General features: G+C 43.2%; 3 protein-coding genes across 4 annotated transcripts; 2 read left to right on the top strand and 1 right to left on the bottom strand.

Annotated features, from left to right (window-relative positions):
* The first annotated feature begins 438 nt into the window (after window positions 1-438).
* On the top strand, window positions 439-3,841 carry bnip1b (BCL2 interacting protein 1b). Of its 2 annotated transcripts, XM_070982949.1 has the most exons (6): window positions 439-530; window positions 1,425-1,517; window positions 1,608-1,699; window positions 1,937-2,044; window positions 2,125-2,243; window positions 2,345-3,841. In XM_070982949.1, exons 1-6 carry the CDS (start codon window positions 447-449, stop codon window positions 2,539-2,541), a joined length of 693 nt encoding a protein of 230 aa, XP_070839050.1. In that variant the 5' UTR covers window positions 439-446; the 3' UTR covers window positions 2,542-3,841. The 2 variants fall into 2 exon arrangements, with proteins under 2 accessions (XP_070839050.1, XP_070839049.1); XM_070982948.1 differs by having other exon boundaries at window positions 443-530; window positions 1,425-1,699; window positions 2,345-3,773.
* Window positions 3,842-4,330: 489 nt separating this feature from the next.
* LOC139345008 (uncharacterized) lies at window positions 4,331-14,975 on the bottom strand. The gene is made up of 7 exons (XM_070983455.1): window positions 14,659-14,975; window positions 14,306-14,430; window positions 13,798-14,008; window positions 9,269-9,347; window positions 7,232-7,374; window positions 4,842-5,053; window positions 4,331-4,646 (listed from the first exon to the last, which is right to left on the bottom strand). Exons 1-7 carry the CDS (start codon window positions 14,806-14,808, stop codon window positions 4,331-4,333), a joined length of 1,236 nt encoding a protein of 411 aa, XP_070839556.1. The 5' UTR covers window positions 14,809-14,975.
* Window positions 14,976-15,084: 109 nt separating this feature from the next.
* On the top strand, window positions 15,085-19,855 carry htatsf1 (HIV-1 Tat specific factor 1). Its single transcript, XM_070982894.1, has 10 exons — window positions 15,085-15,296; window positions 15,903-16,067; window positions 16,424-16,658; window positions 16,915-16,962; window positions 17,085-17,239; window positions 17,661-17,824; window positions 18,004-18,100; window positions 18,204-18,293; window positions 18,400-18,537; window positions 19,201-19,855. Exons 2-10 carry the CDS (start codon window positions 15,903-15,905, stop codon window positions 19,456-19,458), a joined length of 1,350 nt encoding a protein of 449 aa, XP_070838995.1. The 5' UTR covers window positions 15,085-15,296; the 3' UTR covers window positions 19,459-19,855.
* The last annotated feature ends 2,044 nt before the right edge of the window (window positions 19,856-21,899 follow it).

The following is a 21,899-nucleotide window of genomic DNA, read 5'->3' on the forward strand; positions in this document are numbered from 1 at the left end:
TTTTTTTACAACTTGAATTATAACAACTTGAGATATTTAACAATAGTCACACAGCTAGACTTACCGCCTCACAGTCGTATACCTCTGCCAACCAGTCATGTTGCAGTTTATATCATTTCTGTCCAGACTCATTATGCTGTGAAGGCTTTGAAGGTTTTTGTGTTTTTTTGTGTTTTTTTTAAAGTATAAGTTAATTTTGTAGAGGAACATCAAAAGCATAGTCTGCATTTAACCTAAATCTGTCCAACACTTCCTTTACAAGACCAATTCAATGTAAAGTCTGGTATTTAGGAGCCAATTTCCTCTTCTCTCTTATCCCTATTGTACCTTGATGTGGTAAATTATTTTTATTCTATGTCTGACAGGAAAACCGTCACAACTGTTGCTTCGCCTTCAGCCGAGCGCGCTGTAATTTGGGCCTCCAGCGTTGCCATACAAAAACAAATATGGCGTCTTCTGCGGATGTTCACGTCCGAATTTGTGGACAAGAAATTATAAAATATGACCTAGAAATCAAGGCTCTTGTTCAGGTAAGAACTGGGAACATGTTGTTTGTCCACTTATTTATTTATTGCTCATGCTGCTTCCGGTTATGTTCCGGAGAGGTTTCCGTGACAACACAACAGGTTGCTCGAAGGGAAGCTAACGTTAGCTAACAACTAAACAGGTAAAATATACAGGACAAAACAGGAACTAATCTGCTCATTACTGTAATGATAATAACTCTGCTTATCTTTGTTCCCTTCGATCACTGTTAATGGTTTATTTGCTAGATATCTGCGTTAGGTAGTAAAAACTAAACATCCTACAGACGCGAGCAAACATTACGTTCAATGTCCAACAGCTGATCTGACAGCTGTGCTAACTGACTGATGATGAGGAGCCGTATCAGTTAATTTTACTGGAAAAGCTGGTGTTAATATGTTGGGGTTTGGGATTTGCGATGACAATTTTTTACTGTTTTCTGCCACTTTACAGACCAATTTATTCATCACGAGGGTAGATACATCTGCAGATAAATCCATTGAGAAAATAATCCAAAAAATATATTAATCACAAAATAACATTATTTGAAAGTGTTTACATGTCATACTTTATATAAGCAGAAGATGTTGATGATTTTGTAGTATTATGTGTATTATGTATATTATTCAGTGAAGGTAATCTAAGTAAAATAAATAAATCAGACTGTTTGGTTTATTAATGTGAACATGAATAATGGCAAAAATGTTTGAATTATGTAGAAAGTGGGATTATAAGACATTATTTTGGTGTTTGGTTTCGGTTCATCAGTCCTACTCTTCAGTACCTCTCTGCATGTGGACATGTATTTTCCCCAAAAAAATCATTTTATAGTCTTGTTTTGATCATCCTAATCATGGATACATAACATTTAATTGTGTGTGTGCGCACGCTACCTGCAGGACATCAGGGATTGCCCTGGACCTCAGTCAGTTCTCTTGGAGCTCAACTCCCAGGTCAAAGAGAAGTTCAGTAATCTTAGACACAGAATACAGGTCAGGCCTCACATCACATTTACACTGCTGACATATTTCATGCTTAAAATCTGCAGAGTTTTATTTGATGTGGTGTGTTGTTGTCGTCAGGATCTGGAGCAGATGGCCAGAGAGCAGGACAGAGAGACGGACAAACTGGCCATCCTGGCAGAGACAGAAAGCCAGCGAAGGCAAATGCTGAGGTGTGTGGACAGCAGACATCTTTATTTGACTCTTCAGTGATTGCCATTATTAACATTATCAGTACAGCTTGTTTAAGCGAGTTAACTGATCTGTCAGCACATCAAAATGAGCTTTGCCGTTACCTTCAGAATGTCTTTGTCATCCTGAAGAAGAAAATGCAGTACATCTGTCTCTGGAGCTGTAAGACTTTGAGAAGCTGCAAGCTGTAAATCAGGATTTTTTTCTGTGGATTCCAGTAACCAGACAGCGTGGAGGAAAGCTAACCTGGCTTGCAAACTAGCCATAGACAACGCAGAGAAGGACGAGCTGCTACGTGGAGTAGAAAACCAGAGCACCAGACAGAGGTTTGTACAGCTCTGCTGAGGGATGAGACGATGTGTCAGTTGAATATGGCAGATGTTTACTGTCACTTATCTTTTCTCAGGAAGGCGACGAAAGAAAGCCTCGTGGAAACCAGCAGCAACATCACGGAGAGTCTGATGTCTATCAGCAGGATGATGGCTGAACAGGTGAAGCAGAGCGAGGACACCATCGGCACACTGGGTAAAGAGACCCCCAAAAATACTTTGTCCATGTGTTGGTGTGCTTTTTTCAGAGTTATAGTTTGTGCACAAAAGGTAAACTCAGTGTGTCCCTCACCACAGCCACCTCCTCCAGGACGGTGCAGGAAACCAATGAGGAGTTTAAAAACATGACGGGAACCATCCACCTGGGGAGGAAACTGATCCTCAAGTACAACCGACGGGAGCTGACGGACAAGCTGCTCATCTTCCTTGCTCTGGCCCTCTTCCTCGCCACCGTCCTGTACATCCTCAAGAAACGTCTCTTCCCTTTCATTTAGCTGGCCAGCTGCTAGCTCACTGCTGTTCCTGAAAGGGGCACGCTCCCGGGCTTCAGGGAGAATGTTTTCCAGTTATTTTACTCAACATCAAGTTACCACGAGGAGTTTCAGCAGGTATGGAGCAGAAGCACGGACTACACGGAGAGTTAGAAGCGGCATTGAGACTGGACTGGCAGCGCACAGAGGCGGCATCAGGTGAAAACATGGTGTTTAGCACCCTGTGTTTTAGTTTCAACATTATGCAATATGTGGGTTCATAAAATGGGTAACAAGGGTTTTGTAAGATCACCTTCATCTGAAGTAAAACGAGCCGAGTGACTTTAACTGGCATTATGAGCTTTCATGCAACAGCAGCGGCAGGTTTACAGCCTCAGCATGCTTCAAACGCGTTGTTCCTCCATGTGTAAAGGCAAAGGGTTTTAGACTTTTTGTAAATGGCTGCACTCGTACCTGATATGAAACACCTGCTGTTGTCTGAATCTAAGAACTTTTGAGTGACTGTCTTGATGCAACAATTTGTACAAATTAGGGTAAGGATGCATACTTTCACAGTGTCTCCTCGAGGGCATTCATGGTGCTGCGTGGGAAGCGGCAGCAATAGAAGGGAGCTTTTGAGAGAAGTTAGAAACCTGTTTACTTTCACACCTGACCAGACACTGCCTGAAGTGACTGTATTAGAAAAGCACTTTGAAGTATAATGAGGCCTTAATACTTCAATCCGGCTTTCAGAACTAACCAGGTTCAAGGCCATGGTATGCAAAACCCTCTGTTGTTTACATTTTGTCAGATTACACGTATGTGTGTGTGTGCGGGCGTATGTCTGCTCAGTATGCCGATCCCAAAGATGCCGTTCTTGATGAGTTTACCTTGTGCCTTCCTTCCTTCCGGTCGGACATCCAGACTACTGCACCAGGAATCTCATTACTTACTTGCCATGTTGTGTGAATGTTGAGCACAAAGTCTGTTTTTAATAACATTGAATACTTGCAACATATTGAGGGATATGTTGAGCAGGATTTCACAGATGCTCCAGTAGATGGCAGGATACCCAACATGTATCACCACCAGAAAAGCTACACTGTGAATTTGTATGAAGACCTGTTTTAGGGGACAGAACTGATTTAATGAACTCTTCTCTTTGTCCAGTGACATCATTGTAGTTTATTGAATTTCAATCACAATTGCTTACAAATGTATTTTTAGATTGATTTAAATAAAAACTTACAAAACATAGCTTGAAACCTGGGGTCTGTATGAAATGTGAGAGCAGAACATTAAAAATACATATTTATAACACGTCACAACCAAAGAGTGCTTCCCTTCCTGCAGACTGCACCCCGACTGTCTACAAGGTAACGTTTGATAGTGTGTCAAGTACGACGCATAATATAACAATCCTCATAAATACAAAAACAGACTTAAATAGGTAGAATACTGACTTTGAGCCATCAGCTGCACTCGAGCTCCAGACAAACTCCCTGTAGTGTTAACTCGTGTGTGTCCGTGCCCTCAGCTGAAGGATACACACTGTGGCTTACTGTGATGTTGAAGTGAGGTAGATAATTGGTTTTCATCCTTGTACAAAGTCAAATGTAAAGAAAAATATTATTATAACACAAATATCCAACAGATTAAATAAGTTATGTTGCATTGCTTTTAGCAGCAATACTACACTGAATACTACGACTACCACTACTTTTACCCATTCTACTGCTCATATAGTAATAAGTGCATGATCTTTCTGTCTTTGTGTACCCTATCTGCACCTCTGCTTGGTTCACCTGTCTGTCTATGAAGCAGTAACATTGGACTTTTCAGGCACCAGGAGATCAGATTCAGTCACGCTGTCGAGCATACTGCGCACACTGTCCTCTGGTTCGGCCGCTCTGGTTGGCTGCTGCGGGGCGGTGATGAGCCGGGGCGGGGTGGGTGGTGAGACGGTGGTGTGTTGCAGAGCATCCGATTGGCTGGGAAAGCAGGTGCCGCCGAAGCTGCTGCACAGAACCCCCCACTGCTGCTCGCACTGCCCACGCAGCCGGCGGCTGACCCACAACCTGACCTCTTCTCCACACTGCAGCAGGAAGTTCATCAGCTCCACGTACGGTCTGGTGGGACATGCACACACGAAACAATTACCTGCTGTTTTGTTCTTGTATTTTTACGTCATCATCATTAGACAGCCTGACTTTGGGCGAGTGAAATAGGCCTTTACATGCACGCTAATGTTCGACCATTATTCCAAATAATCCAAATTTTCTACATCTCATGAAAACATAGGCATTACTGTGTGTCTCTCTCACCCCGGGGGAAACATCAGATGGAACTGGACCAGGTTGCCCATGGTGTCCATGTGGTCCTGTAGGGCCAGGCAGAGCTGGTGTTTGGAGTAGCACTCCCTCTGGAGTGAGAACACCATCTCTTTGACCGCCGAGCACCGACGGCTCACACAGCTGAAGCGCTGCCGCAGTCCCAGCGCCATGCACCGCAATGCATCCTTCACAAATGACTTGCCCTGGAAGGTGTAGGAGGACGAGAGCAACAGGAGGAATCAGTGGGACATTTCTGATGACGATGTCAAACCTGACAGAGGAACTCCACAGCAAGGTCATAGACACATACCTGTAGCATTAGTGCTTTAACTTTTGATGGCTACTTTGCTAGCTGTCTCTTACTTACAGACAGTAAAATTAGCATGTCCAATCATAGCCTAGCAGCCGTAAACATGCAAGCAGTCAAGCTTTGGATTTCTCCACTTCTTAGTGGTGTGTGTGGATCTGTAGTAAAAGCAACACTAGGCATTTAAAGACAACTATTTTAGTTCCCAATGAGTTTGGTGGAAGTGAAAACTTGCAAAAACAAACAAAAAAAATAGCTGAAAGAGTGCGTAATAAAGTGTGAATGCAGTAACAGTCTTGTTACATTAAACTGTGTAGCAGCGAACCAAACTGGATTAAAATAGCGACCATACATGTGTCATGTGTCATATGTCAGGTATCTTTTTACAGTGTGGAAGTAAAGCAAGATTTTCTTACAGCGAGTCACTGCGGCCTTAAACCTTAAGGGAGAAATTTGGATTTTATATTTTCTGGTTTCATGACAGCACCCTTAGTTCTGCATTAATTTGATGGATGTTAGCATTAATTCTCCGTCTGCAGAGAATTTTATTTCAATACAGCCAATCATATCTTTCATATTGCAGTGACATCAGTGTTGAGTCACACTGAGCCAGACTGTGAACACCCATGTTAGCTTTCCTGCTAAAGCCTCCTTCTTATCTAACTTACAAACATGAACACACGTCTGGCCCTGCACCTTAGCTTGATGAAGGAGCGAAAATCAGATATTCGGCTGCTCAGCTGCAGCACATTAAACAGCATGTAAACATGGCCCTGCATGCTGTCGGCCCACGACATGTAGGCTACAGCAGTTTGTTTGCTTTGTCTCTCGTTCACTACCGTGTAACATCAACACACTGTCAACCTGCCAGCTGCTGTCAATCAAACACAGAGACCAACACGCCCCTCCAGCCAACGCAGACCAAAAGAAACATTTCTGATAATTCACTTAACCCTCTTCTCCCTTTTAATAATACAAAACTTTTAACAATACATTTAAACATACTTTAACATTATTTTTTACTTCAAAAAGGGATGACTAAAGGTATCAGTCCTTAAAATTAGAGAAGCAAATTCACATTTTCACTTCACATGGAGTTCAACGTTGCTGAACTTTGATCCAAATTGATGAACTTGATAGCAAACAGTTGCTTATTTACACTTTCAGCAGCCACAGAAAAACATTTAAATTAATTTGAAGTCATGTTTCAGGCCACCAGGAGCACGAGTCCAATGTTCTCTTTTAGCTCTGTTTTTGGTCTCTACCAAGTCCTGAGGGAAATAATCTGGCTCCTTACTGTAGCTGCGAAATGCTCCACTTTGTTCCCCCCCAAGTGTGTACGGGAGGATTTTAGGGCTGCTCACTATGAGAGCAGTGACAATGAAACCGAACAGTAAAGATCCAGATGGCTGAACAATGAGCGGAAACTGACTACGAGCGACTCCTTTCACATCGTCGCACTGTTATGTTGTAATAATATTGATACTACTACTACTTTCAAGCATCAGTAACCTTACTATGGTGACTTCTAGTCTAACAAGGATGCAAATTTAACAGGCAACTCCCACCCAAGCAGAGCAAGTGCCTCCCAAGGCCGTAACATTCAGTGTCTTATTATACTGCATCATATTGTTTGCATGAGACTGTGTTATATATCCAGCAAACAGTCACCCACTCAGATTCTGAACATCATCCTCTGTGCCTGTTCATACTGGAGACACATTAGACTTGCATCACTCTCTCATGCACTTCTATTCTAGTAAAGTAGACAGGCTGTTCCCTCTCTCATTTCACTTCCCCCCTCAGTTTGTTCTGTAGCCAGTGATACCATGCATAACTATACACTGCTGCGTATACAACAAGCATTCCTCACAAATGACTGTAATGACTGAAGGGATTAAATGCAGGAAAAACATGTTTGTGTGTCTTATCTAAGCCTGCCCTTCGTTGCTGTGGGACATGGTTTCACACACTGTCGGTTAGTGCAGAAGGGGCCAAATGGCAAACAAATGACTTCTACTGAGTGCTTTTGTAAGTGTGTGAAATGAAGTCAGAGTGCTGTGCTGCTTCCCACCTGTGAGTCGTAACGCCCGGCGTTGTGCAGCAGAGTGAGACAGATCTGGTGCAGCCCTTGGATTTCACAGGAGTTGTTGTTGAAACACTGAAACGTCCCACAGCCGACGTCCCCTGAACTCACCAGGCAACTCTGAATCTCCGCTGTGAGAGAGAGAAATCAAGAGAGAGAGAGAAAGATCAGTATAAATGTCCCTGCAGTGATACTACAGAAGTGTGTCTCCCAAATCATATCTGCTACTCTGCAGTATTCCACTGTACCTTAAAGAGGACAGTATCAGCATTACAGTGACAACACACGTCAGGATGACCATGGAGACTTCCTGTCATGTCATGGCCTGACATTACACTGCCTTGGTGTGGCAGTTGTTAGTTCAATGTTCTTGTTGATTTAAAAAAAAAATTTCAGATAATTTTAAAGGTTCTATGTACAACAGTCACTGCCACTAGGTGTCGCACTAGCACCAGCATCTCAGAGCAAAACAAATGCACGCATTGGCTGCCCCTATGAACCAGAGCCAGAACAGATTTTGATCTAATCTGATCTGATCTGTTCACCGGTGCAAGGAGAGTTTATTTTTTTAAACTTTTGGCATTAAAAAGTGGATTTATCGTCACTCTTGCTTCTCAAACAGCCTGCAGCAGTGAGCTGCGGCAGCCCAGTTTCCAGAATAAAATTGTACATTTCTGCAAATCAGAAATACATTAAATTTGGGCATTTAATAAGTATCATATGAACGTTTCTATGATAGGTATCTAAGTGAGGTAGTTCAGATTGAAAGGAGGCGGTAGTAGTCTGACAACTTGGTAGGACAACCGCCAAGAGACCACTATTCAAGCTGAGTTGGTGGAGTCAAAAACAGGTATTTCAAGCCCAAACCTAATCTTTCCCTAACCCTGCAACACGGCCGGACCGACTACCAAAACAAAGATGAGAAAAGTTCAGATTTAAACAAGCTCACGGGGAGTTTGCCTTCATTCTCTGCTCAGGACGTCATTACTCCACCAAAACTGCACAGAGCAAACAGCTGTGTAATGGTCAAAATCTGCTCTACAGAACCTTTAAGTGTTCCTATTACACAAATTAGACTTGAGCAGGCAGCAGGAGAGGATGACTGACTGAAGCATCATCCAGAGGAGACGGCCAGCTGAAGCTGTCCAACATCAGTGATGGATAACAATACTTTTCCTTTGCAGAAATCACCAGCGCAGATGACTTTGTGCTGAGATTATTTAGTTCGTTATATGCAGCATATGCTATTGAAAATGTCTTGTTGTTCTTACTGTTACAGACCTGCAGCTACTATCCGTCATTGCTGCTGTTGATGTTGTGCAGCCTGCAGGTCAGCTCTGGGCCGGAGGGGCCGTCACGCACCGCCCTGCTGGTACGGAGGGAATGTGCTTGGACGGGATCGAGCCGCCGGAGCTGCGCATTGAATTACAGCCACCAACAGAGCAGCAGAGCAAGAGGAGAGCTATACCGCCCTGCTCGGTACGGGCCTATTATATAGTTTAAACTGATATAGGCTGCATAGAGTGCAGAGTATTTTAACGATGCAATAAAAGCGCGACATATAGAGATAAAAATAATACCATGAGGTGCTGTCAAATCACTTTCACTCAACTAACTGCATGAAGACACATTAGGGGCAGCTGTTCACTGAATGTCAGTAATAAATATTTATGTTAAGTATCAATACGATAAGAACTCTACAGTTACTGTGCATGCATAGGTCAGGTGTTCTGCAGCGGGATCTGGACGGAGCATCATGTAACACCGCAGACCACACATACAAATCATGCCTATCGCTGTTGAAGCTTAACAGACAGGAAATCTTCCGGCAGCTTTGCACATGCTTTGAAGTAGATATTTTCTGAACATTAAAGGGCCAGTTATTAATCGAGACCACCCAAGTGCGACCACCGGAGGCTCGAGCAGTGTGCGTAAAAAGTGCAAATATCTGAATGCAGTGCGCAATGCAGGCCGACAAAGAGTAGAGACAGTTAAGGCAGCAGCACACCTGCTGTTGGTGCTCACCTGTGCTCTGCAGAGAGAGGCGTCGTTTGGCCTGGTTCACTTGTTTCTCCTGGGCATCATACGGATCCACGGTCAGCACCTGTTGACAGGCCAGGAGCAGAAAAAACGCAGCGGACAGGTTCGCCGACATGCCTCAGACTAATCGCAGCAGGGCTAATTGCTTGTCTGACTTGTTTGTTTTACAAACTTGGTTGCAGCTGGAGCGAAGCCTTGCACAGGAGTTTCCACTTTACTGTATGACCACGGCATGAAGGCTGAAACCTATAAAGCTGCACGTGAGCTGCGCGTTCACGGCGGCCCGAGTCGGTGTCCCCACCAATCACAGCGTAGCCCCGTGAACGCGCACCGCGCTGGAGCCAAAGGTTTATCATTGATGAGAGTCGGAGAGGACCAACAGCGGAGGAGAGCGTGTGTTTCTTGTGTTTTTTTTTTTCTTTTCTTTTTCCTTTCTTTTTTTTAAAGCACAGGTGGAATGAGAGAGGATTGGCAAAGAAAGTAAATCCACGTTCATGAGGTGAAAATACTCTCATAGGGTCTTCCTGTTCCTCTGGAGTCTGCGGGGGTATGTGAAGGTCAACCACTCAAGACATCCACACTCAATTAACCCACCAGCCAGCCTATGTGTGTGTGTGTGTGTGTGTGTGTGTGTGTGTGTGTGTGTGTGTGTGTGTGCGTGTGTGTGCGTATGCGTGTGCGTGCGTGTGTGCGCGCGCGTGTGTTTGAGTGTTAACAGCTGCTTTCTTGGCAGGGAGACGTGCAGCGAGGAACGTATCAGCAGCACTCACACAGACACAGAGCGCAGTCTATATGTGAAGAGGGTCAGGTTTTACAAATTGTTGCAGTGCTTCTTTTCTGTAAACCGACATTTTTCACATCACGTCTGTCTGACATGTTTGTATAAATACGCCGATAGTGTTCTTATGTAACATATCTGGTGGTGCTCTAGTAAGATATAGTTCATAAAGGGGTTATAAGTTGAAACTAATGGCTTTGTTGATGGTGAATAGGTCAGTTACTAATTTAATGCTCTATACTAGTGGTGGACTCAGGCCATCTGAGGGCAGGGGCAGAAAAACAAAAAGGACACCAGCTGCATGGTGGTAGTCACGGTGATAGACGACAAAATAAATAAAATAAAGACTAAAAAGGCAGACTGGACTGAGACTCATCGAGACCAAAAATTGCTTTCTTTAGATTTAGAAAATGCTAAAAGTGTAACTTTCACACTGTCACCAGGCAGTGTATAATATTACATAAGGCTGCATCCATAGGCCGTATAAAACACTGATTTGATCTCTGTGACGTCACCTGTAGGTTTCTGAGGAGCCGTTGTGAAGTTTCATCTTGGCAGCGCCTGACAAATTCCTGGTTAATCCAAAAAAGGGCAAAGAGGTGGAGCGTTGGTGGAGCTGAGGTGGGTTGAATGAAGCCTGGTTGCTGAAACCTAGCTGCTACCTGTCACTCAAAGCGGCCATGCCCATAATTAAGCATAATTTTAAGCTGTAATATAATTTAAACCTGTGAGTTATATAACATTTCACCCCTCAACAGTTGTCAGGGACGGGGAACGTAGCTATAGAGACTAAAACTGTTTTTGTATCAGGCTGTAAACTTGTTTATTTCTTCTGTAAAGCTGGACATTTTAATATGGGGGTCTATGGGGACTGACTTGCTTTTGGAGCCAGCCTCAAGTGGCCATTCGCGGAACTGCAGTATTTGGCACTGAGGTTGCTCCTTGGCTGTATCTGACACCTACAGTCATCTTTGGTCTGTATTCAGTAGGACAGCTGTGGATGTAGAGGGCTGGTCACCTCCATTGTATTGAGGTGGAAGCAGAAATCTCTCTGACAGATATCTCAGCAGATAAAAGCAAAACTATCACGGCTCCAGTTGACAGCACTACAGGTATGTTGTTGTTTGTTTGACCTAACTCTTTACATTGCAGGGAACAGGAAACAAAAAAGAAAACAGCTGACTGCTTCTGAGTGCTTCGAGGTCAGCGGCGAGATGAGGTCACCAAGGTGAGTTCAGCTTTGTTTTTCTATATGATACTTTCAAATCTTGCAGCCTCGTTGTTGTGATTGTATGTTTTTCCTCATAACGGCCATGACCTCTGACCCTTGACATTCACAAAGGGACAGGCCACAGTCATGTGACACCATGACATTAGCATCTCCATGTGGGTCAAACAAATACCTCATGCCTCTCACTCCTTGCTCTCCTGCCTCCTCTGGTTCATCTACCCTGCATCCAAGAGGCCTTCAGTGAATGTATTTGAGACAAGTGTGTACGTGTGTGTTGTAGAGGGAGGTCAAGGTAAAAAGACAGGGTGTGTTTATGTGTGTGTGTCCATGCAGGGGCCCACTTGGGGAAGACATACTCTTTCAGGGGCTAATGTTTGGACTTTTGTCAGAGGGCTTTTTCCCCCCCTGACCTTTCCTGCTCGTTCTGTTTCATCCTACTTCAAAACAACATCCCACAGCTTCTCACACACAACCCCTGATGACCACCCACACAATGACCCTTCACCCTGACACCGAACACACACATGACCAAAATGACATGCATAGACACCACTGTGCAAATAGTGCGCATGCAGGACCCTCTTGTACTCTGTCTCTCACATGATCGTGTTGTAAACAACATGTCTGCCTCTGTCTGTGTGCATATACAGCGAATTCACAAGTATCTGCTTTGTGGTACTTGATATGAGGGAGCGTTAGCATAACCTTTGGGTTTATAAACTGTTCAGTTGCCCTTATGTTCAGTTCACTGCAGCACACAGAACTTAATTAACAGGGACACGCTGCTGAGTTTTTCAAATACATTTTTTGATGTTTTGAACACCAGTAGATGCAAACACAAAAAAATTATCTGTGATTTTGTTTAACTATACGGAGGACCACAGGTGTCATTTAAATGGTTAAAAAGATTCAGAAAAAAATTAAAATTCACATTTTTATTAGTTGCTTCTCCCGTAATTATACTGAATTTAACCCATTCAGGGTTAAAGAGATCAAATTTCACTACATTATACTGTGGGTATGATTGTGTGTGACGATAAAATCTGACGTACAATGACTGATAAAAATCGTTGGGGGGCTTCTGAAGGGGGCCACACCGAAAAAAGTTTGAGAACCACTGATGTAGACACGTAGCACAAACACACACACAGAAGAACGAAGAGCAACAGATGTACAGACACACACGCACTCAGACACACATAACGTGTGGATCAGTCTCCTGCCAAAAAGGAGTGAAATCAATAAAGTTACGCAAGCTGTGATGATACACACACACAAACACGCACGCACGCACACGCGCGCGCGCACACACACGGTCTGTTTAAACCTGGAGAGTGACGAGGTTTCTATACAAACGGCTGAGTTTTGCCTTTGATATTGAAAGGAAATTCTTAAGAAACTGACAACAGCGGGGACAGAGAAACCACGTGTCCAAAAAACAAGCCTAGGAATTATTTTTGGTGGATTCTGCCTTTAAAATACCTCACTGAGAACAACTACCCCACCTGGTGGTGCTGTTTTCTGAAAATGTGCTCTGCTCTGTTTTCATTGCAGGGACCAGAAAAGGTCAAATCAGCCAGATGAAAGAACTGACTCAGAAACTACAAACAGGTGCAGTAAGAAAAACGAGACAAAGAGGAACATGATGTCAACTGTGTTTAGTGAAGCAGACAGGATGCGCACTCGATACTACATACTCAATACATGCACCAAAAGGAAATCTGACATGGTGGGATGAAAAATTAAAACATCAAGTTAGTGGACAAAATACACTGAAATGCATGTCTGTCAATCTGACTTCAAAAGAACCTGAAGACACCTTTTTATACATCTAATGAGTTAGAAGGAAATGGCAGCATCTTCTTCCTCTGATCATCCTAACTAGAAATCAAGCAGCCTGTTAACTTCACCCCTCATTTTGAATCAGTGTGGACAATTTGCAAATTTAACACACTGCTGCCAACATGTCCTAGAGTGAGTGGAAAAATGTCTATGGACAAAAACTGTCTTGAGTGACAAATGTGGATTAGATGACAGCTTTCCGAAGTAAAAATCTATCCGAAATCACACACAAAAAAATCCAAAAACATACAAACAAAATGAAAAATAATCCAGGTTTGTGCCCTGTTTCTCTGGCAGGCAGAGCCGTGCAGCGCTGCGACAGTGCGCCGCTGCTCAGCATTGTCCAGCTTCTCCAGCGGTAGCCTCGTGCAGGACAGACTCGCAATGAAACAACATCTCACGCTGCATTTTGAATGCAGAAACACTCCGGATTCCTGACATTAGTCTGAGTTATCAGGAAATAACCTTCTCCTCCTCTTCTTTGTCCTCCTCTTGCCCGATGCTGCACCTTTCAAAAGGCTAACACAGCCATTCAACATTATGCTTAGACCAGCAAATACCAGCACGTGTACCTGCAACAAGAGAGGAAAGTACAGATTTCTAAACTGTATTTTGAAATGATTCATGAGCTTAAATTGTATTTCAGTTTTTAAACAAACCTCAGGGGGTTTTGGGACCAGAGGCAGATGGGACCTCCTGTGGTTCTGTCTGTTCTGACGGTGCAGAGTTACAACTCGAGGCGTTCTCCTCCTTCCTGTCTCCTGACAGGAAATCATGGATGGCAGTTTCTATGTGCGGTCGGAAGGTGTGGTTCATCTTGGGGTCGACGACCTGAGTGATGATCCTGTCCACACCGGACTCGAGCATACCTGATCTAAAAAACAAAAACAAGAGTTAAATTAATGAGAAAGGAGGAAAACAATTAAAACATCTGTATTTTTAGCACTGTACTGTTATTTGGCTACGGTTATTCAAATGCTTTCTTTGGAATTTCTTTTCTTCCATGTCTTGGAAGTTGCTCAATTTCATTTGATCATCCAGAAAAGCCCATTAATGAAACAATGTGGCACCCTGACATGATTTCAGTTTCATATATCATAGCAAACGCCTGCTATACAATCAAGCAAGTGAATACAATGCTTCATGACAAATGGTAAAAGGTTAAACTCACTGAACAACACTTTGCCTCAGTCCATTCCTCATCTGGTTCTTGTTGATGGACGGGTTCCAGTCCTGTGTGCTCAGCTGGGACGTGACGAAGTTGTCTACTTTCTGTCGCAGGTTCTGATAGGCAGGCTGGCAGCAACGACAGTGACAGCAATTTGTAATATAACACACCAAAACAGAAGATATAATGTAACAACTAAACGCACACTGCGGAATCTCAATTTGTTGAGCAACAGGTTAACAGCTAGCACAAATAGCAATCAGAGGCTTGACCCATCCTGGTTAACATCAGCTCTCAGTCTGGCTTGCTAATCATAAACAGCAACAACAGCTAACATAGCGTTAGCTCACTGTTACCTTAGTATCAACGTCGGCCAGACAGTCCCGACGGAACTCGTCAAAAAGCCCCCGGTTCTTTAGGTGCTCCACAATCATAGCGATAAGCTGCGGGTCTCCCGGTGGAAGGTTGGCCGGACTGACGTTGACGTTACCGCTGCCCTCCGCCATGTCAAACCACAGTAAATGTTTGTTGATTTACTTTCCCCTTAGCTACATTGAAAGCTAGCTAGCTGGGTTGTCGGCGCTCGTTTTCCTGCAAGACGTGCGGTCGACTCGTTCTGCCTGTAACTAACTGTGGGCCGAGTGATCGTTCGTTTTGGTGGTACAGAGTCCCTGTACTGTAGCAGTCGCTATTGTGAAACGGTAGACGCTGTAATACAAATCAAGCGCTTCTTCTCCAGTTCCCACGCATGCGCATTCGGAACCTGACACAGGAAGTACTTCATTCAAGTGTCGTCGCGGATTGGGGGTGAACGTTAGCGGGCAGTGATTAACGCTGTTTTTAAGGCAAAATCAATATAAAACGCCAACTGCATTATTAAAACACAGAATCCCAATGAGTTCTGCGGATGTGTCTTTAGACAGAGGGAGTCTGCTTCGTTAACCTTCGCACCGAGTTACCATATTTGAGTTTTCGTGGACTGTCGTTGTCAAAGGTAATGCTAGCTAGCTATGTTTGCTAACGGACAAGTTATTACCAGTGCTCATGGACTTTCAAACGTTAACTTGCCAAATGTGCATCTATAAATTATTCTGATGTGGACTGAACCCAAACAGTTGTATGAAGGTGGGCAGCAGATTTTAACCTGTTTAAGCTAAAGAGTTAGATGAAATTAAGTCAAGTTGTCGGTCCTCAATCATAGTATGATGAATTGAAGCAACTGGCTGACAGCTTTTTCATGAGTTGCGGGGCGGTGACAGTGTCAGTAGAAAGATATGATTGGTCCGCTAATGTCTTGTTTACAAAACTACGTTGTCGTGTGCAGCCAGAAGCACATTAATCTCACTATTTTATAACCTTAACGGTCGTTTATCGTTTGATTTTACTGGCCGGACCAGAACATTGACACGTGCGTTTACTATCCCGCTTTGGTCACAAGCAACCATTATTATTGAGCCACTCACATATTTTGGTATATTTTCACTAAATCAGAGAAGAGTAGCTTCTTTGGTTTCTTTACTGACTAAACTAAACTAAAACATGTCTTGTGTGTGATGGCTTGCTGACCTGGGTAATTTGATATTTCACGTTCTTGTTGCAGATGAGTGGTGGACCAGATGCTCACAAAGAGTTCATAGAGCAGCTGCGGATGCAGGAACTCTACAACCAGAGAAACGAGGATGGCTCTGACCCGTACACCTACACTGACCCAGAGGACGGGACTGTGTATGACTGGGATCATGAAAAGAAGGCCTGGTTCCCTAAAGTATGAGCTTTTCTTTCTTTACCTGTCAACTTTTATCTTCCTCCATCATCTTCATTCTGTAAAGTCACTCAGTCCACGACCTTCAGATCTTTCTTACTAACATTTTTATATTTGCAGCACTCTTCTGCATATATTTGATGCTTCATTGAAATGTATATGGCCTTATTTGGTCAACACCAATTTTTAATTATTGGGATTGTCACTAAATACAGATGTCACTGCACTTCTTTTTTGTATGAACAGACATCATCTGTGTTAACTGTATTGCAACAGTTTGTCACTTTTGTGAGGTGTGGCAAAATTGTTTGCTGCCGCTTTCTGTGTTAATGTTAAGTAGGTTTGCTTCATTTCTCTAGATAACAGAGGACTTCATTGCAGCCTACCAGGCCAACTATGGCTTCACTCAGGAGGGAGATCCAGATGCCAACAATGCCACAGTGAGCAGCACTGACCAAGCAGCCCCAGAAAAAGACAGCAAACCTTCAGAAAAGGAGAAACCAGTAGCTGCCGCCCCAAACCCGAACCCAAACCAGCCTGAACCCCCAGCTAAAGAAGCAAAGCAGAAAGGGGAGAAGCGGAAAGCAGAGCCAGGTAAAACAACATCCGCAACCGGAGAGGAGAGAGAAAAAACTAACACGTCATAACTAATACGCAAATGGGAATCAAGAAACACTGCTCTTGGTTTATTTTATTTTTTTGAAGAACTACAGTTTTTGGTTCACATTTCCACTTTTGTCCCTGTCTACAATAGTGATCATGTTTTTTACAGAATACGTTTACATGTACAGTTCCTATGATTAAGTTTGTACGAACATATGTTTTAATAAATGCCTTTTTGTGCATGTAGGATGGTTCGATATTGACGACAACAAAAACACGAATGTCTATGTGTCAGGTTGGTATCCCTAACATTTTTTTTCACTTATTGTCAAATTGACTGCCGTCCAATGGGTAGCTGATTCCAATTGTCTTATCCCACTCTCACTCTCTTATTTTTCTTCCCTCAACTTTCCTCAGGCCTGCCTCCTGACATCAGCACTGAGGAGTTTGCTGAGTTGATGTCCAAGTGCGGCATTGTGATGCGGGACCCCATGACTGAAGAGTACAAGGTCAAACTCTACAAGGACAAACAGGGAAATCTGAAAGGAGATGGCCTCTGCTGCTATCTCAAGGTTAGTTTGTCCATGTGCTTGCATAAAGTTAGTTTGAAGGCATTGCGTACTTATATAAACTGTGTTAGTGATAGAAGATGCTGCTTCCTGGCTTTTTGTTTATGATGTGTGTGTTAGAGCAGACTATCAGAACAGTGATCGGTGACACTCCTAACAGGGGAAATCAGGTTTTCCCAATCTTCTTCCTCGATTATGGAGACCAAGTGTCTTGTTTACATGATAGTTAAGAAGTCAGCTTGTTCGAGCCAACTGTACCATGGATACATTTTTTGCATGTTCGCCATGTTAGAGACGTGGAAGCAGGCATGCTTTTCACTTGTTAGACAACAAGACAAAAAGTTCCTACTCTCCAAGAGATGACAGAATTATGTAAACTATGAAGCAGCACAGAAATGAGTGAAGTCTTTGTGATTCTCTGCAGAAGGAGTCGGTGGCTTTGGCTTTGCGTCTGATTGATGAGTCAGAGGTCAGAGGTTACAGACTTCATGTGGAAGCAGCGCGGTTTGAGCTGAAGGGCCAGTATGATGCCAGCAAGAAGAAGAAGAAGAGCAAGGATTACAGGAAGAGGATGCAGCAGCAACAGAAGTAAGCTCTAGTTCCTCTTCTTTTTATTCAACCTCCCACAAATCCCACTGCACATATGGATGAACTCCCCACATTGCTGCAGTGGATTAAAAAAAGACAAATAACTCAGCATTTCTTTATTTTCAACACATCACATGGACTCCTACTAATAGTGCCTGTTTGTCTCTGTGTCTGTGTAGACAGTTGGATTGGAGGCCAGAGAAGCAAGGAGATGCGAGGAAGAGGCATGAAAAAGTTGTCATCATCAGGAACATGTTTCATCCCAGTGACTTTGAGGTGCGGAGAGACACACGTATGCACATACATGCTCTGTCACAGACACACACAGACTGTGTATTAAGAGTATTAATCTTTGTGGTCTCTGCATTCGCCTTCGTAGGAAGACCCCCTGGTGTTGAATGAGTATCGTGAGGATCTGCGGACAGAGTGTGAGAAGTTCGGAGATGTCAAGAAGGTCATCCTCTTTGATGTGAGTGTAATGTCATTCGTGCTGTTTCAGAGTCACAATAGAATGGCTTGAGTTTTATGTCAGTGGTGTCAATAACAGCTGGTATTTGGTTGTGTTTGTGCCGCAGAGACACCCGGACGGCGTGGCATCGGTCGCATTTAAGGAGCCTGAGCAAGCCGACGCATGCATTCAGTCGTTCAATGGTCGCTGGTTTGGAGGAAGGCAGCTTTCCGCTCAGCTTTGGGATGGAACGACAGACTATCAGGTACACCAACTGCGAAATACAGATATCAAAAATACTTTTGATGTATGGGGATGCACAACTTGGAGAAGAAGTTTGAATGTGATCAGTGTGGCTCTTTTGCTAGCTCATGCCTCTTGATTTACACTTTTTCCAACCCTTCATCCCTTCAGCTGGCACGCTGTTTGAACATTTGGAATTGTTTTTGAGGTGTACATAGTTTTTTTTTTGTAAAATTAAGCTCATGTGCACACAATTTTTTGCTTTTAATTGTGGGGGGAAATACCCATACACATCTGGCAAAGGCCTGAGATGGGGCAAAAGTGTGGGGTTCTGGGGCTTTTAAAGGGCAACTCAAGCAGCTGATTTAATGTGTTCCTCCAGCAATGGCTTATGGTGCTTCTAACACTATAACCACTATTTCTGTTTGTATAAGATGTATGTAATAATATATCTGGCAGAAGTTATTATGATTAATAAATAAAAGTACATTCAATAAAGGAATATTGAATTGAATTGAATTGAATTGAATTCATACATGCTTAATATACCAGCAGGCTGGTGGGGGCTTTTGTCATCACTCTTACAAACAACTCGTGATATTTGAGTTATCGTGATATCTTAGATGAACTTCGACTCCACACTTGGTCAGAATTTGTACCATTCATGTGAATTCTGTTTGTTCAGGTGGAAGAGACGACACGCGAGCGGGAGGAGCGACTGAAGGGTTGGTCTAAATTCCTGCACGGAGGTGAAGACCAGCCGAGCAACACTGCACAGCCAGCAGAGGGCAGCACCACCACCACCACCACCACAGAACCCACAGAGCCCTCCAGCACAACGGCGCCTCAACAGCAGCCAAAAGAAACAGAAGCACAGCAGCAGGAAGAGGAAGTGGACTCTACAGACAGCAGCCTGGCAGGAAGTGATGATGAGGAAGCCTAGACACTTCATCAAATCTTTGGTCCCCATGGCAACCAATTAGGACAGTCCTACTTGAAGGTGAACTGTGACAAAGCTCCGTGTTGAGCAGCGAGGCGGAGATTAGGACAGTTTGAGCTGTTTTGTAATGCAGACAAATAAAACGATGGTTTTTGTCTACCCTTTTTTCATCATTTTAGCTTACATTGTAATTAGATCTGGGTTATGCAGGTTATTCCTTAAACATGCAGCATTCCCTTAATCTCGTTGTGTCAGTTCGTTTACAGTATTGTACAAAAAAACCCCTAAAAATAATAATGAACTACAAAAGATAACTGAGACCGAAACTGTAATGGATTTGAGTTGTAGACGATTGCTCAGCTCCGGTGCTCATTACACTTTATTAAATACCAGCAATTCACTGAGTTGTGCATTACTTTTTCGAGTGCATTGGAGGTTTTTTAAAAGCAGAAATACCTCAAAAACAGCAGCTAAATATATGTTTTTGTGTTTTATCTATATCCACACCAGATCCAGTTCCATTATGGCTTTGTGTTTTGTAGCGCAGCAAGTCGTGACAACACGCAACAATGATGCCGTTGCCTAAGAAGTGAAGCTGAAGATGGAAGAGGAGAGAGGAGAAAAAGAAAAGATGAAGGGAAGGGAGAGATTGAAGAGGGGAAAGATAGAGAATGAGGAGAGAGAAGGCAGGAGTAACTCCCATCTGAACTCCCCTCTTTCCTTTCATCCCTGCCCTCCCAATATCCTTACTGCCCAGATATCCCCCATACAATTCCTCCTCTCCCTCCACCCCTCAACTAGCCCATCATACCAAGTACCTCCACCTTCTTACTCCATCAACCCTCTCCACACCCCTTATCCTCCACCCTTCTTCTTCCATAGTCAATCCTTGCTCTCCTGCATTTATTTGATAAGTTGTTGCACGGCTTCTTAACAGATTAACAATAATAGTAAACAGTATCATCAGCAAAGAAATTATGTTTTATTTTTGAGCAAGATGAAACTTTACTGATGCCAGGGTGGAAATTCACAAGCTTCCCAGCAAAGAAAGCAGATAAAGTCGTTGAAGTTAGCTCCACTTTTACCAGCTTCAACACTGAAGTGATTATAATGCAGTGTAAAACATTATTCTGAAATTGCTCATTCTACATAATGAGTTGCCTACTTTAAGTATAGTCCGAGTCCAATACTGCTGTACTTTAATATGAAAATCTAAATCTGAATGCGTGACTTGTAACTGAGTATTTCTACACTGTGGTATTGCTACTTTTACTTCAGTAAAACATCTGAGAATGTCTTCCACTGCTGGAATTAACATCATCCGTAGATACTCTATGAAGTGTTACTAATCACATTAAGTCATAGTGACTTGATTTTTTGTTAATGGTGAGCAACAGGAATTCATAATACATGCCGAATGAAGTCATGCATAAAAAATATATACATAAAATCCCTCACATTTGACAGTAACTTAATAAAGAGCATTGTTGAAACAGGCCTTACTGTCAGAGATGTAGAACAAGTCTCAGACTGATAACTGATTAGATTAATTAGATGAATCACTGATGACCTGTGCAGTAAGGAGGACACATCATGGCACGTGCAGGCAGTAATTTCTATTCCTCCTCTCACCTGATCATTTCCCACAGAGGTCTGTCCACCCCCATGATGGCTTTAATAACAGATGTGTTGACGTAGCTTCACTCCAGCACAATGGATGTGTGGGCGTCCACACTGGGAGACGGTAGCTGCACGTGATGATGTTCAGATCTTTTTCTTCCTCTGCCAACAAAGGACGTCATAAGAATTTGATTCTAGTGTGTGTATATCGTGATTGCATCAATACCTGTAAAGTGGAGGCCTCCTGCTTTTCAGTAGGCTGACATATGACATGAAGGAGGTGACAAACGTGAAGTCTTTCACTGCCCATGTCTGGCCCCATGTTCAGTGGAAGTTTGTGTGTGCATAAGATGACAGTTGCATGACATGTTTGTGTGCAAGGCAACAAGTAATAATAAGCGAGGAGCCATTTGCATCACTTAAGGTTAACAAAGATGGACATCAGAAGGTAACAAACAACCACATCAGCCTGGAGTCATTGTGCTGGTCTGTTCTACATGTAATTGTCTGTCAAACAGCATTGTGTCTTGTGAATGTTCATTAGCCTCAGCCTTCAGCATCTCATCAGTTAATGTGTTCCTGGCTCGTCCCCTGAATCAACCACAGCTTGTATTATTGATATGCTGGCTCAGCTATTTAGGTCCCCAATCTGGTCTAGAATAAAGGCGAATAACAGAACAGAATAAAGACATGAGACATGAGCGTGTCCTTGGTCTCAATGAAGGTTTGGACCTTTTTCTCTTTTCATTCTGCTGAAAATGGATTAATTGTGGTTTTGTGTCTTATTAGTGTGACTTCTCTTCTTTTTTTCCCCCCTGAGTATT

Source organism: Chaetodon trifascialis, chromosome 16 (genome assembly GCF_039877785.1).
Source record: "Chaetodon trifascialis isolate fChaTrf1 chromosome 16, fChaTrf1.hap1, whole genome shotgun sequence".
NCBI lineage: Eukaryota > Metazoa > Chordata > Actinopteri > Chaetodontiformes > Chaetodontidae > Chaetodon > Chaetodon trifascialis.

What these genes read in the sequence shown, in the direction of transcription:
- bnip1b (XM_070982948.1), top strand. Translation starts at nt 447, where the DNA reads ATGGCGTCTTCTGCGGATGTTCACGTCCGAATTTGTGGACAAGAAATT. An exon ending in AAATCAAGGCTCTTGTTCAG is followed by an intron (nt 531 to 1,424) that starts GTAAGAACTGGG and finishes CGCTACCTGCAG; the next exon opens with GACATCAGGGATTGCCCTGG. An exon ending in GGACACCATCGGCACACTGG is followed by an intron (nt 2,244 to 2,344) that starts GTAAAGAGACCC and finishes CCCTCACCACAG; the next exon opens with CCACCTCCTCCAGGACGGTG.
- LOC139345008 (XM_070983455.1), bottom strand. Translation starts at nt 14,808, where the DNA reads ATGGCGGAGGGCAGCGGTAACGTCAACGTCAGTCCGGCCAACCTTCCA. An exon ending in TGGCCGACGTTGATACTAAG is followed by an intron (nt 14,431 to 14,658) that starts GTAACAGTGAGC and finishes CGTTGCTGCCAG; the next exon opens with CCTGCCTATCAGAACCTGCG. An exon ending in CCTCTCTCTGCAGAGCACAG is followed by an intron (nt 7,375 to 9,268) that starts GTGAGCACCAAC and finishes TCTCTCTCACAG; the next exon opens with CGGAGATTCAGAGTTGCCTG.
- htatsf1 (XM_070982894.1), top strand. Translation starts at nt 15,903, where the DNA reads ATGAGTGGTGGACCAGATGCTCACAAAGAGTTCATAGAGCAGCTGCGG. An exon ending in CACGAATGTCTATGTGTCAG is followed by an intron (nt 16,963 to 17,084) that starts GTTGGTATCCCT and finishes AACTTTCCTCAG; the next exon opens with GCCTGCCTCCTGACATCAGC. An exon ending in AGGATGCAGCAGCAACAGAA is followed by an intron (nt 17,825 to 18,003) that starts GTAAGCTCTAGT and finishes GTGTCTGTGTAG; the next exon opens with ACAGTTGGATTGGAGGCCAG.